The sequence below is a fragment of the Chelmon rostratus genome, chromosome 16 (assembly GCF_017976325.1).
Source record: "Chelmon rostratus isolate fCheRos1 chromosome 16, fCheRos1.pri, whole genome shotgun sequence".
Lineage (NCBI taxonomy): Eukaryota > Metazoa > Chordata > Actinopteri > Chaetodontiformes > Chaetodontidae > Chelmon > Chelmon rostratus.
The window spans coordinates 17,991,096-18,006,434 of NC_055673.1; the positions used below are offsets into that span (position 1 = coordinate 17,991,096).

The 15,339-nt window shown below is 44.4% G+C and overlaps 2 protein-coding genes and 1 pseudogene across 2 annotated transcripts; all 3 read right to left on the minus strand.

Annotated features, from left to right (window-relative positions):
- On the minus strand, window positions 1–5,122 carry LOC121619556 (tissue alpha-L-fucosidase-like). Its single transcript, XM_041955347.1, has 8 exons — window positions 4,597–5,122; window positions 4,318–4,452; window positions 3,849–3,986; window positions 3,577–3,682; window positions 3,284–3,484; window positions 2,722–2,912; window positions 855–954; window positions 1–578 (listed from the first exon to the last, which is right to left on the minus strand). The coding sequence occupies exons 1-8, from the start codon at window positions 4,935–4,937 to the stop codon at window positions 444–446; spliced, it is 1,347 nt and encodes a 448-aa protein (XP_041811281.1). The 5' UTR covers window positions 4,938–5,122; the 3' UTR covers window positions 1–443.
- Window positions 5,123–6,515: 1,393 nt separating this feature from the next.
- Window positions 6,516–9,991, minus strand: LOC121620047 (annotated as a pseudogene).
- Window positions 9,724–14,052, minus strand: zbtb8b (zinc finger and BTB domain containing 8B). Its single transcript, XM_041955797.1, has 5 exons — window positions 13,950–14,052; window positions 13,181–13,373; window positions 11,674–12,589; window positions 11,308–11,486; window positions 9,724–10,515 (listed from the first exon to the last, which is right to left on the minus strand). The coding sequence occupies exons 2-5, from the start codon at window positions 13,352–13,354 to the stop codon at window positions 10,201–10,203; spliced, it is 1,584 nt and encodes a 527-aa protein (XP_041811731.1). The 5' UTR covers window positions 13,355–13,373; window positions 13,950–14,052; the 3' UTR covers window positions 9,724–10,200.
- Between the last annotated feature and the right edge of the window lie 1,287 nt (window positions 14,053–15,339).

Consider the following 15,339-nt stretch of genomic DNA (forward strand, 5'->3'; position numbering starts at 1 on the left):
GACAAATCATCTTTTATTCAATCATTTTTCACAGCACACAGTAAAAAAAACTATAAAAGTGCTTCACATGTAAACTGCTGATTTTCAAACAAACCACTCGAACAAATGAATTATTTCTAAACCCACAATTAGACCGCTGAGAGGATGCCAGGAAAGTTTTACACGCTGAACAGCAGATTCCACTTTCCATTCATAACTATTTCATGATTCCAAAGAGAGCACAATTAAGAGACAGTGACACATTCAACCTTTCATCCTCCGAGCTATAAAGGAATTGATAAAGAGGAGCGTTCCCTTTCATTTTGGCAAAAATACTTAAAACATTACATAAGCCCGGTCCCTTCAACCACAGTGCGTAAGTTCCCCTTATACCACAAGCGTGATGATTCTGAGATGAAGAAATTCTAAATACTCAACTTTGTAGTGTCTGGGGGGTTTAAGGCTCACTGGATACCGTCCAGTTTGAGTGTCCATGCTTGACCGGGGGAGTAAGGCAGTTCAGGCAGAAGGACAATAAGTCCACCACTGGGGAGGAGGGGGGACCAGGGTAAAGGCTTTGGATTCCCCAACAAGGTCACCTGGACAAGAGACAAAAATCAGTTCATTCTAAATTAATAAGTTCACCTTCTGTTTTTTTTTTTTTTTTTTTTAAATCTTTTTACCAAATCAAGAAAATGAGCTCATCAGTCTCCACGCTGCATGTTACTGTTATTTCTTTGTAAATGAATTGTCACTATGCTGGTTGTAATATGTCATGTTGTTACAAGGTTACACTTCTTTTTGCCCAAGCTTTACTTATGAGTTTTTAAATCAGCTCTAAAAACATAAACAACACACTGTCTCAGTCCCCTTACCTTAGTGGCTGCTGATGTTTTAGGTCCCAGTAGTTTCAGTGTGGGCTTGGGGGGTTTAGCTGTCATGATGGCATATACAGATGCTCCTTTAGATGTATACCTAGAAGAATGAAGACGGTAACTTGCATCAATTCAATTCAAATCAAAATAACTTTGTCCCTCAAGGGGCACTTCAAAGCATGCAAGTGTGCAATCAAGCCTTAACCTTGTTAACATGTCTATATGGTGTTTTTGGATATAATACAAGACATAACATGAGAGAAATAAGCAGTCAATGCCATGCCTGAGCATTTCCACCTTGGAACTGCAGTGGACCAATGACAGTCTACGAAACAGACAGCCAGAGTTTCACACAAAACATCCGTAAGGAACCAGTCCCCTTGAGGAGACCAGAGGTATCTAAGGAGAGGCTAGGTGCGGCTACTTATCGGTATTTTGGAAGCCAAGTTTCACTGTTTTTTAAAAGATGGCAGAGACATGTTCTGTTTTCAGTCGCAAAGTTGTAAAAGAATAAATGGTCAGCCATCATGTATTACCAAAGGATCTGAAAATCCAAGAGCCAACTTTCAGAGACAATACAGGTTTGCAGGAGCCATTTTCCAAAGCACTGTTTTGAAAATTTTACACAGAAACTGATGGATACGGCCACACAAGTGATACTGAAGCCCGATGCTGTTCCATCCATTTGTCCTGAGGACACAGGGAGTACAAGCCAACATGTTAGCAAGTTTATTTCTGTCAAGTTTTGTCTGTTGACTGTGTCCAAACAAATCTGCAGTGTGCTAGATAATGTTGTGCAACGTTAGCCTGCCAAGTTACACTGTGATTCACGTCAAGCGGCGGAGGGACGCTTCATATGTCCTGAGGGTGTTGACGAAGAAAGTTTCTGCAAATGTTACTCAAAACAGTTTGTCAGATAGTTAGACTGACTTTGAGCTGGTTCTTTAGAAACAGTTTCCAGGTTGAACATGTATGGCTGAATCAATTATTATATTACCACTTGTCATTGTGTGGCGTACAGTAGCTAGCAAAACAAAAAGCAAGCAGAGGATTGTGTGTTTGGTGAGCAGGTAAGCTTGAGAGGCAGAGGGGTGGGTGGGTATTTAGATCTGTGCATATTAATTGCCATTTTAAGGCATGCTGGGATATTTTTTCATGGAAGAAATTTTTAAAGTAATTCTGATGAACAGAATTTTACGAGGTTTAGTCAATGCCAGGAGAGGAACTTTAACATACATGAATAAAAAATCTAAAAATACAAATGACATTCATAGCGATTAGGATGAGGTCAAAAGTGCAGATTATCTGTCAGCCAATATACAAGGTAAACTGACTATTTCTATTACTGTGACTGTTCACAAGTCCAGTGGCTTCTGGAATAAAACCAAACGTCCTGCTACATGTTTTACAGGCAATCTAAATGCACTCCTGACTGCAGCATCTTAGAGTCGTCACAGAGACATGTGGAGTTAAAAGTTCAAATACTTTCAATAAAAGAAGAAAAAAACATTGCTAATATTCTTTGATCTAGTCTGCACCTCCTGTCTGTGTCTCTACCATCACTTTCAAAGCACTTTCAAGGCAAAATATCAAATCTGCCAATTCAACTGACCACATGATCATAGCAAATATTTGCACTAAACCCTGAAAACACTCATCAGCAGCTCATCCACAGCAGAGCAAATTCAAACTTAAAACTGAGTCTGTTAACATTATTGAGTCCACCTCTGTCCTCTGAATAACAGGTAAATGCATCACGAGATACTGTTTACGTATAGATGTATGAAAATGTGCTTACAACTATAAATGACAGAAACTACAAGATCACAGACTGCTTTACACATTCAGCTCTCCCTTCGCTTCTTACCAGACTGGTACAGTGGTGTTCTCGGTCTGGATCCTCCAGGGTTTTGAGGCATAGATGGCCTCCCCATTTATCCCTAGCCAGGCTCCTACACCCCTCAGCCTCTCCTCAAACACCGCAGGGATCATCCCATCAGGTGTGGGACCCACATTCAGAAGGTAGTTACCTCCCAGAGCCACAGTGTAAACCAGATCCTGCAGCAGAAGCGGGAGGAGGAGCATAATCAGTCAGAGAGACTTGATTGATTACAGTCAGGTTCTTAGATACATCTTTAAGCAGTGAAAAATAGGATGACTGACACCATGTCTCTGAGGTGATGACAGCAAATTATGGATGAGCAAAGTGACCAATTATAAAAGCAACACTTCCCTCATGAGATTAGACTGATCCATGAGGGAATGTTGGCTTCTGGGACAGATTTACACATTAGGAAATAACACGGCCACAAGTATGCTAACCCTGTATATTCTGTATGTATGAAAGCCACACTCAGAGGCAGAAAGGGCCTAGTTATCATTCCAGGTTTGGTAATCAATCCTAAAACAATGCTATCACATATCCTCACCTCTATGATAGTGGGCAAGTCCATCAGCTCACTCATCTTCATGTTTCGACGGTAACCCCAGGAAAAGGTGTCTACAGATGTGCACTTCTCCCACTTGTGCTTGGGCAGCTGGCCTGGAGTGTATTTGTCTTCACAGTTATAGTAGCCACCATGTTTACACGCACAGCCAGCTCCCCATCTGTCATTGGTCACAACAGTATCCTAAGACAAGGAAGGTATGGTAAGTTCATGTCGCCGTGTGGAAACAATGAATAACTGAATCTCTAACCTTGAAAAAAAAAAAACACACTTACCTTGACAGGGCTGTCATTGTAGAGCCAGGCCAGGAACTGGGTGGAGTTCCAGTAGGTGTCGGGTGCTTCCCAGTCCCCATCAGACCAGATCACCTCAGGTCTGTACCTGTAAAATAAAAGGAAGACAAATCTTTAAATATACTGCCGTAAAGTTTTATTGACATGTGCCTGTATCTCACAAAGGCTCATGTAACTAAATCTGACTTATTGTACATGCAAGTGCAATAAACATTTGTACTACAATCGGTTGATGGAGAAATGTAAGTACAGACCTTACAACCATGTTATAGAGCTCTGGTAGAAGTTTATGCATCACAAACGCCTGCGTTTTGAATCCATTCTTCTTGTCCATCAGATATAGCGGGTGGAACCACTCGTATAAGGAGTTGTAGAGTCCATAGTGCAATGACCTAAACAAGGGAGGTAAAAACCTTAAAATCTGTCATTGAAGACAAGTAGAGTCCACAAGAAAACTAACCACAATTCAGGTTTTTTAAGTAAATCCAGGTATTTTGAATGATGCACCATCCCACTCTTCTCACACAGTACTGATAATCAATATCTGCAGATACAGAGGTCTGGTCTGATACATAGGCTGTCTTTTTACAGACTGAAAATCTGTATACCTCATTGCATGGATGCATTTTTATGTAAAGTATCATGAGGACAGAGATGCTGTGTCACCATTCTACCAGCTGTAACCACTTTCCCTCTGCTTCATCACTAAACATGATGGCCCACCTGTTGCGCACCGCCTCTCCCAGGTCTCCCACTAGGTCCCTGTGAGGACCAGAATCGACTGAATTCCAGTTCCAGGAGTTTGGAGACCCCCAGTTAGTAAATCCTTCGTGGTGTTTGGCAGTCAGGACGACATATCTGCAGTGAAGACAATCAGTAAGCGTAACACAGAGTATGCGTGAGGCTGCAGACCACAGATGCAGGTCAACTAAGAACCCGGAAGTTAAAAAAGTGCCTGGTAGATCATGCCCTGTACGCACATTTAACTACAATAACACTCACTTTGCACCAGAAGCCTTGAATATGTCGGCCCACTCCTCCGGGTCGAAGAACTGCGCGTGAAACTGGGGCGCAAACTCCGGGTAGCTGAACCCAGGCGGGTAGTTCTTCGACATGTAGCTCACACACTTCTGGTCCGGAGGCTGCTGGCCCTGCCAGTGCCACCAGAACCACTCACTGCCAAACCCGGGGACGGAAAACACTCCCCAGTGGATAAAAATCCCCACCTTAGCCTCGTCGTACCATGAGGGCAGCGGTCTGGCGTCCAGACTCGTCCAGTTCGCGCTGTACCGAGCCGCCGTTTGAGAAACTACAGCAGCTACTATGATAAACACGGCTAGCATGGCTACAGCAGGTTAGCCCTCCTGGTAACTACTGCGGGGATGCTACTGCGACGCTTAGCGCGGATATGTGTTCAGCGGCTGGTACACCAACAAGCCCACGATAACGTCAAACATTAGAGGGGGTTACAACTCAGGTGCAACCCATCAGGTAAAATGTTTACCGTCATATGACTGCATCATATGAATTGTCACGTGACCATCCCATCCGGGCTTTTTCCCCCAACTTTATTTACAAACATTGCAGGGGCTGGTCTGCACACATGGGACTTTCACATATGTGTCAAAAACGACAAGATTCCTTCCTCTGTTAACGACTGATTAGATTGTGAACTGCTTCAATCCACACATAATCGATATAAAGCAAATTAAGCATCCATTTATTTCTGACCGTCATTCATTCAGATTTGTTATGGCCCCTTGAAATGTGTAACCGAGGATGCCTGTAGATTTGGGAGACTAGCCTGACAATAAATAACGGGCTGGAGAGTATTATAAATACCTTTTCTGATCTCTAGTTAGAAAAATAAACCCAAAATTAAACTGAAATGATGTTTCATTAAATAGACACTAATATTCTGGGTAGACGATGGAAGGACAATGACTGGGAAAATCTTCCAACTGCACCATACAGAATTTTTTAATTCAACAAAATGGGCATGATTTTCTCTGTACAACTGTAGGTTTTGGTCAATTATATTTATACAAAAAATAATTTAACAAAAAAAAACTAACTCCATAACAAACTGGGTTTTGATTTGCCTAGATCTATTTGAATATGGCCATACAAATAAAAAAGGCATGCTATGGCGAAATGAAGGTGAAAACCTGAATTTTGTTAAATACAGATGCACATATTCTTTGAAGTTTTATTTGTGTTCACTTAGTATTTATCCAGCACTCTCTCATTATGTGTAAGTTCTCTTGGACATAACTCTATATGTACATATTGTTCTGTTAATGAAGAAATGCGTCCAGTGGGCAGCTTTCTTTCTTTGAACTTAACAGGGGAGGCCACCGCGGATCAAGGTATGCAGGTCTCTACTGCACTCATGGGTCCGGGTCTTTCTCGCTGCTGCACACCAGGTCCGCGGAGGTCTGAACTCTCGAGTCTGACTCTTTGTCGTTGCTGCACACAACGTCCGTGGCTGTCTCAAGCCGTTCCGGGCAGGACGCGTACGCGGCCAGAGCCTCCAGTCCGGCCAGGACGAGGGAGTCCCGCCGCTGAGCCCTGCGGCTGTAACCGAGCCGCTTCAAGGTCCGCCGGGTGGTCCTGAGCGAGATGGGCTTCTCCTGCCCGCTGCTGTTGTACAGAGCCTGAATCTGCTCACTGGTGGCGTGGTTGTTCGCCTCCACCACACTCTCCATCCTCCTCTCGCCGCTGTCACCGACCAGACGTTTCCTCCCGCAGGACCCCCGGTGACTGGAGGTCTTCTGCTTCTCACACCATTCCCTGTAAACTCGAGACACGCTGGTTTTGGAAAATCCCAACCGGTTCACCGTTTCCGAGATGCTGCAGCCGGCGCGCCGGGCTCCCACGATCATACCCCGCTGGAACTCACTTAAATCCCGCGACTTGCCCATGTGTCACCGCTTAGTCCGACAGAGGCTCTCTGGAGGACCACCGCAGACGCCCGCTCTCTGCCAACAACAAAACAAAGTCGTAAATAATCCGTCTTCTTCTGTGGTCATTGGCACACTGGGTTCAGCGGAGGCTTATTGTCGCCCTCCTCAGTTGACTTCGCGATTTCTTCTTCTTCTGCTTTTTCACAGCAGCAAACTTTAAAATTAAAATCTGTCCATAACAATAACAATAACATGTCCTATACACACACGCACATGCTCAAAGTATTGTACATTTATCTTTGTTCAGGAAACTCTTTATGACAAATGAGGCTTGTAATCGCATTAAATACAAACATGAATACAGGAAAGTTAAACATCACCAGTGCTTAAATGCTTAATTCTCAGAGACAGACTGAGATTATTGATGACCTGTGACCAAAAAAGTGCTTTTTCTTCAAGTCCTGCTGTGAGCTCTGACAGCCTTTTAATATTACAGCGCATCATAAATCATATAAATCATAAATCTCACCGATCACTTAATTTACAATTAAAGCACACACAGTCAGGAAGTGTAGCAGCGCCTCGACCTAAAAACAGGTTGGTCTTGATTTGCTGCATCTCTCCGGCGTTACACAACCCCCTCCAGCTTCAGAGACCAGGCGTTCCCAGGAGATACTGGCATGGCAGGCATAACAATCCTCAGTCCAGCTGTTTGTGTCACTGGTGCCCACTTCAGCGGTACATTGGGATAGTCCATAAGTGTAACCTGTGGATGTAAAAGAGTCGTGTGTGCAGTTTATGATCATGACAAATGAAGGTAACTGGAATTGAAGTTCTGGAAGCATAAAGGTGTCACGCTTACGTTTGTGGCTGCAGACGTCCTTGGAGTTGTGAGCTGAAGTGGTTGTTTGGACGGCCAGCCAAGGATTATGGCATAAACTGTCTTGTTTTTGGCAGTGTACCTATAATAAAAGAAATCAGTGGCTAGAGCCAAGCTGCTAAAGGCTTTGCGTTATTTTACATCACAATATGTTGCCAGGGACGTCTGGACTAGGTTGCTTAGCCAGCTGCTAGTGCAACCTGGCCCCCGGCAAAGCAGCAGGAAATGGAATGAAAGGCGAAACCAGAATCTCACCAGACAGTGACAGTGCTGTTCTCCGTCTGGACCCTCCAGGGTCTGGAAGCGTAGATGGCCTCCCCATTAATCCCCAACCAGGCACCGAGTCCCCTCAGCCTCTCCTCAAACACCGGGGCAATCGTGCCATCTGCCATCGCACCGATGTTCAGCAGGTAGTTACCACCCATTGCCACCACATACACCAAGTCCTGAGGAAAGAGAGTTTTTGATTAATTCAAATAATCATCACAAAATGACAGGACATAAATCAGCTGCAGGTGACGAGCTTCTGTGACCTTCTCACCTTTATGATGGACGGCAGGTCCATGAGTTCGCTTAGCTTCATGTCTCTTCGGTAGCCCCAGGAACGGGAGTCGATGGACTGGCATTTCTCCCATTTGTGGTCTGGAAGTTTACCTTTCGGCACAGTTGTAGTAGCTGCCGTGTTTGCAGTAGCAGCCCTTACCCCACCTGTCATTGGTAACCACCACATCCTGAAGAAACAGACAACACGTTGAGTGGAACAGACCCACACCATGCTAACAGAACATGCTCAGTTGTGGTAAACTCCCTCCCTCACCTTCACTGGGCCTGTAGAGCCAGGCCAGGAACTGGGTGGAGTTCCAGTAGCTATCCGGTGCTTCCCAGTCTCCATCAGACCAGATCAGATCAGGTTTGTACGCCATCACAAGATTCATTAACTCTGGAAGAGTCTTACGGCCCACAAAATTCTGAGTCTTGAATCTAGAGGCTTGGTCCGACAAGAAAAGGGGATGGTACCATTCATACAGAGAGTGGTAGAGACCCAAGTGCAGTGACCTGTTGGCAGAGACATCTGACATCATCTCAACTATGTCCAACCTGACGCATTTAAGACGTAGAGAACAGATGGGTTTTTTTGTTACATCCCACCATACTAGAACATTAGATGCAGCATCCTTCTCCCAACCTCCTCACCTCCTCCTGACAGCTGCAGCCAGGTCTCCCACCAGGTCCCGGTGCGGACCAACATCCACTGAGTTCCAGTTCCAAGAGGCTGGCGAGGGCCAGTTTGTGAATCCTTCGTGGTGTTTTGATGTGAATACCACATACCTGTAAAAACGTGTGTATATATCAACACGTTTATGTGACAAGATCAGGTATTCTGTTGCAAGAATTGTGGTTTGACTTTTAAGAGACACAGATAATTATATGCTGAATAATATTATAGATGATGGTATTCTGGTTGTTATGTCCTGCAGAACACTGCCTACACGGAAGCTGTACAGGAAACCTGTAGGTGTGGTTGTGGTGAGCAAACACCGACTACAAAAGAGATCTGCTGCAGTCGAGAACCAACTCAGATGCAAACACAGCATGTCTGTGCACATTTTTATGGCATTAGCAGGAAGACTAATGATCATACTTGGCTCCAGAGGCTTTGAATATCTCCGCCCAGGTATCCGGGTCGAAGAATTCTGCGTGAAACTCGGGCGCAAAAGTTCGCGTAGCGCGCCGAGCATCCACGTCCCAGCATGAGCAGGGGGATGAGACGAATCAAAGGTGTGACGATAATGCACGTGGGTCGCATTTTAAGTGGCATGAGTGGGACTCCAGTCCCGTGCCGATAAGAAGCTCTTCTTACTGTCACACAGTCAGACGCGACAGCTGAATGGACGCCACCTCTACCTGTGTCACAACTGCAGCATTACACCTGAATGCCGTTGTGGGAATGATACGCCGTGTGGTCGCCCTCTGGTGGTACAATCCCTACATAAGCTTTTTTTAATCATCTCTTCATACATTGTGAGGTTGTCAGTTGACGCTATTCAGTGACTGCTGGGACAGATTTCTGTCTACATAAGTTATTCCTCTGCAGTGTGGGGCTCAACCCCTTTTATTTTAATTAAAGAGTTTTTTAACCAGGTAGTCTTTAAGAGCAAATTCGCATTTATAATTGAAGCCTGGCAGCCACTACATGGTATCATAGGTCACTTTAGGTTGAGCACAGGATGCAAATGCATGACAAGCGGCAGGAAACAATATGTCAGTAGATTATAAAGTATCCTCAAGTAGAAAAGCATATAAATACACAAAGCGTGACAAAAGGAAATATGTCCACAATTACAGAACACATTTATTGTGACAACACCCACAATGGCTCCATTATAACCACAGGGCTCATTTGATCAGCGTACTTTAATCATTTTGGACATGACATGGAACAGGCAACTTTGCTCATCCTCTGTGACGTTGGGAGAAACCAGAAAACTATAACTTTGACAGCAATGTTCTCTTTATAGACAACATACAGAGAAATTTGGAAGTGATCAACAAAGCCATGCGGTAGAATGCGTACCACATGTCAAGCCTTACCACAGCGGACTGGCTTCATGTTGCGGCATGTTATAGTCTCTTTCTCTCCTTTCCTGTCCCTTTCTACTCACAGTATCAAAAAAAGCAGAAATGCCCTAATAAATCATCTTAAAAAACATGATCATCATACAATAATAATTTCAATAATCAATAACAGCATGGCCACGCTTGACCCAAACAGTAGAACAGTTCAAGGAATGGTTTTCCTCAGTACAGTGGGCCACAAATTCACAGTGTGTGACCTACATCAGTGCAGACAGCCAGCTGCCTTTCAAGCATCTGTTTCTCAACCAAGTCCTCCACTCGGCCGACCTCCACCTCATCTACATCATCCATAAAACTGGACCAATCAGTACCCCCGTCTGCACGATCCATAGGCTCTGGTTGGCTGGAGGGGTGAGCAGGGGCGGCATCATCATGAGTGGTGGTCACGCAGTTGCAGCTGTCGCAGATGCCGAAGCGCCTGAGTCCTGGTGAAACACTGGGTCCGGTGAAGGTTCGCCTGCAGCTCTTACATGACACCGGCCAGTAGTGTCTGTGGACCTGTCGATGGTCGACACAGTGAGAGAGACAGCAGAATGTGAATCAGTTTGCAGGGGCAACATCAATGTTTAGATTATTTACAGGTGAAGAACATCAATATAGGTACAAAAAGATTTACTGCTCTCATACTTCCTTCACTGCACACAAAACACAAGCATCAGGGAAAAAAGACCTGAACAACAACCTAAACAGCACTCAATTAAAGAGTGAGAAGGCTAATTAATGCTTACAACCAAATGCCAGCAATTACCAGCTTCAACTGGTTTTGAACAAACCAATATATCTTAGCTATGTCTTATTGGCTTTACAATTCTACTGCAACCAAGACAAAATACAACAATTTATCTGTAAAATACAACAAGAGGATAGATCATTGCCACTGTGCCGTTCCCCACAATAATTTCAAAAGCTATCTTCAACACATTTCACATTTCAATACTACTTGTAGTTTCCCTGTTTGACAAAGAGGACAACTTTTAGACAACAATTGGAAAATGCAATTAAAAAGTTCTCAAAAGCATAACTGACACTAAACTAAGGGTTTTAGCTGAGGAGGCTACATAATGACAAGAGCTCAACACTGAGCAGACAGTAGGTAACTGAACAGGTGGAATACATGGCAGAAATAAATCTTGTAAAACATCATATGGTTGTTGTATAATTCTTTCTTCAGTTTACTTTTAGATCAGATACTACCTTAGACCGACAGGGCTACATATAAAAACCATGTAAGATGGCACAAGATGGTGGAAAACTAGGCTGATTATTCTTTATCATTATTAGAGTGCTTACACTGAGTGCATGGCTGCGGAGGTGCTCCTGTCTTGTGAACCGCTTGCCACACATGGGGCAGGGGAAGGGCCTCTCTCCCGTGTGGCAACGTATGTGTCTCTTCATGATTCCCTTCTGCTTCGCAGTGTAAGGGCAGAAAGGGCACTTGTGGAGTTTCACTGGCACTACCAAACCATCACCTGCAGGGGGAGGAAGAGGCCAACTGTTCAGATATTTCCCAATAGGGCAGCACTGTAAACTGCAAAGCCTTGCTCTTTTGCTTGAAAATGTTTTCAATGTAACATCGTATTAGTTTCAGTTTCTTTTTCAGTCCTACAAGGAAACATGTAACAATTTGCAAGAGCTGAGATTGAGCTTGCAAATTACCTGTGTCCTCTCCAAGCCAATCAGACTGGATCTCCATGATAGATGATCCCACAAACCCTAAACCTTCATCCATTCGGCCTCCTCCCGTGCTGCTACTTAGTCCTTGGTTAAAGCGCTGCCCCACTCTGTCCACGAGAGGACTGGGGCCTTCACCTCTGGCCAACATCTCCATCAGCTGCCTGGAATTAAAGGAAGGGCTGTATCCCAAGGGCGAGCGCTCACTGGAGGGAGATGGACTTGGGGGAAGTAGCCTACTGTGATGGGAGTTATGGAGAGAGGGCCCAGGATACGAGGCCAGGTCTTTTGTGTCAGGGGACTCCATAAGCTCCTCATCAGGGTCATACTCTATCTTGGGGTTCACTAACTCCAGGGTCAAAACAGATGATGAAGACGATGAGAGGTTAGTCTGATCCATATGTCCCTTCTGTCCTTCGCTACCAGATCTGAATTCCTCCCTGGAATGGTAGTCACTGTCTATATCCCTACTGGTGCCTGGAGTTGTGGTGACGGGGACAGACAAGGGGGTTCTAGCCAAGGTCACAGTCTCTGTACCTAAACCCGACCCCCTATCTGCCTCTGCGACCTGTGAATGAGGCTCCCCGGCCTCTGCGCAGCCAGAGACAGCAGCAGCAGAAGTGCCGCTGTCTGCGGGACCCATCCCTCCATCCTGTGCCTGGTTCTCCTTCTCTGTGTTCCTTTCCTTCTCCTTGTTGCATATTTCCAAAGATGAGCGGATGTATCCCTTACAGAAGTTTACCAGATCAGTCATCTGCAGGTAGCTGGCTGCCGACATCACCTCAATGACATTGCTTCTGTTCAGGGCCAAGCGGCCAGAGTAAAGGAAGTCCAGGATAATAGAGAAGGCATCAGCCGTCACAATGTCCAATGATGCTGTGCTGTAGCGCTGTCCATTATCCTGAAAAGAGATGCATTGATAAATTCAAGACAATTTAAGACTTAAATTACTTCAAAATTTAACATTGCTGTTCATAGAACTAGACTGAGAGCCTAATCCGTTTTTTTGTATTTCTGTATTTTTGGCTTACTTCAAAAGTTTTTGACAGTAATAAGATTTAGAGGGAGAAGCATATTGGTGAGCTTGATTTAACAGATTTGTAATTTCTAATTACTACTGCAAGTGCGTATTTTAGCAGCATAGTGAATGCCCTCCCTTGACAAGATCAGCAGTGTGTGGCCTGCAAGTTAACAAACCAGACCTCCAAACCAGTTGACTTACAGAGGGTCCCAACTCCCACCATCCACTCCACCCATGGAGAGGTTGTTTATTTGTTATATTCTACTTCACTGCCTTCATAGAAAGTGATCTGCTTTGTTTCTTCATTTTGTTTCTTAACACTTCAAGGCATTAAGCATCATTAATGTCATAATAACAATAACATTAGCCAAATGACTGCATTTGTTTCTAAGAATCCATGTCCAAAGCTTTGCCCCCTCTCCAGAAAACAAAACTAAAACTTAGGGAATCACTGATAGCAGCTATTCTGACCTGCAGATAGTGAACCAGAAGAGCTCGGAAATAGCCGCTCCCAGCAAACAACACATTACGATGGGCTTTGAAGACACGTCCTTCGACAAGGATGCTGCAGTCACAGAAGAAGTCCCGCTTACGCTGCTCATTGAGCTCAAACAGTAGTTTGGGCAGGTAGCAAGGCACTTCCATGTCTACAGCTCAGTGAGCCCTACCAGGGAAGAGGAGGAGAAAGACAACATAAGGGTTAGTTTAGGGGAAACAGAAACAGGTTGATACTGACACAGACGTGGCAAACATTTGATTTAAAAGTACCTACACACAGACTTTATATATATATATATATATATATATATATATATATGTATGTATGTATGTGTGTGTGTGTGTGTGTCTGTGTGTGTGTGTGTACATGTGTATATATGTTTACATACATATGTATCTGTACATACATACACACACGTAAGTATATTACATACACACACACGTGTAGACATATAACTTGATAAGCTGACAGTTTTGTTGTGCACAGTTTTATTGACTAACATTAGGCGACGTCTAATAACCTGAAAAGACAACAAGGCTTCAAAACAAACACGTTAAACCGAACAGAAACACTTCTAGCAGAGTAAATAAAAATAAAAGAAATAACTGTCAAACAGCTCTTTGTGTTGGTTTATAAGCTAACATGTGTTGCTACCGCCGAGCTGGTTGCTGATACCTTATTCAACAAAACAGCAAACTAATAACATACATCGAGATTAAAGGAAGCATAATACGGTCTCACCTGTGTTATAACGCGACTGGGCGTGAGTATATCTACACCATAACACACATAAACATTAGCCAGGTACGCCGTTTCCACATTACCCAACAACTTCCGCTTTCTTCTTCTTCGCGTTATTTGGACTGCATCACCAACTCTTGGGTAAATACCGCCACCTACCGTACCGGAGTATGTAGAACACGAACAACTTTACCTGTGAATATTCTCATTCAACCAGGCAACTGGGCTTTGTCAGTTTGTCTTGGAAGACGTTTCGCCTCTCATCCGAGCAGGCTTCATCAGTTCATGCGCACCAGGCTAGATAGGACAGCTGTAGTCTAATGAAAGGTGTTAGGTTCAAGTATTTATCCTCTGAGTAAAGCCAAACCCCCAAAAACAACGATGGTATCACTCTATTGTGAGGCAAACTATGCCCCATTAAGACGGGGTAGGGTGCAACGTTTGGGTGTCAAGGACAGTCGTCTGCCTCGTTAGTATCCCATTCTTGTCATGGGGAGGCTCCTTGAGCCATGTGTGAATGGCTTTGTTGTTCACCTTCAGAGGCTAAATTTTTGCATCTCTATGGAAGAGATGAAAGGACAGCATTGTGTGTGGGAGCTAGGTGGTGTCTCAGACCTCCCCCTCTGTTCAGAGACGGTTTTTCAACCTTAACATAGATGGCTTCTCTCACTCCTCTTTCAAACCATCTGTCGTCTCTGTCCAGAATATGCTCATTTTTATCCTCAAAGGAGTGTGCTTCGTCCTTGAGGTGCAGGTAAATAGCTAAATCTAGACCTGAAGAGTTAGCCCTTCTGTGTTGTGCCATGCGTCTGCTCAGTGGCTGTTTTGTTTCCCCAATATTTAAGTCTGTGCATTCCTCACTGCACCGGACTGCATACACCAGATTGTTCTTCTGAGTGTGAGGTGTCCGGTCTTTGGGGTGCACCAGCCTTTGTCTGAGAGTGTTCCCAGGTTTGAAATGTACCGGGATGATTCGCCTGAGTTTCTCTGATACACCAGACACATATGGAATGACAATGTTATGCCGTCTGTCTCTCTTTTCTTCCTCCGTCACCCTGTTCTTTCTGGAAGCGGCTGAACTTTTCACAAAAGACCAGCTGGGATAACCACAGGTTTTGAGGGCATCCCTCAGGTGTTTGTGTTCCTTGTCTCTGGCCTGTTGGCTGCCTCTGTGTTGGAGAGTTCTGATAACACCTAGTTTGTGTTCCACTGGGTGATGTGAGTCAAATAGGAGGTACCGGTCTGTGTGAGTAAGTTTTCTGTGACTCACATCACCCTCTGGAACACAAACTAGGTGTCATCTAAACCCTCCAACACAGAGCTGATAATGATCCAACCAGCCAACAGGCCAGAGATTCCTTAGAACTTGATTTGTGAACCCAGAGGACCC

Excerpts from the sequence above, each read along its gene's own strand:
- LOC121619556 (XM_041955347.1), bottom strand. The coding sequence starts at position 4,937 with ATGCTAGCCGTGTTTATCATAGTAGCTGCTGTAGTTTCTCAAACGGCG. Across the intron at positions 4,453-4,596 it reads TTCAAGGCTTCTGGTGCAAA|ATATGTCGTCCTGACTGCCA; the intron begins GTGAGTGTTATT and ends TCTTCACTGCAG. Across the intron at positions 3,987-4,317 it reads GGAGAGGCGGTGCGCAACAG|GTCATTGCACTATGGACTCT; the intron begins GTGGGCCATCAT and ends TCCCTTGTTTAG.
- zbtb8b (XM_041955797.1), bottom strand. The coding sequence starts at position 13,354 with ATGGAAGTGCCTTGCTACCTGCCCAAACTACTGTTTGAGCTCAATGAG. Across the intron at positions 12,590-13,180 it reads TTCTGGTTCACTATCTGCAG|GATAATGGACAGCGCTACAG; the intron begins GTCAGAATAGCT and ends ATCTCTTTTCAG. Across the intron at positions 10,516-11,307 it reads TCCGCAGCCATGCACTCAGT|GTCCACAGACACTACTGGCC; the intron begins GTAAGCACTCTA and ends GACCATCGACAG.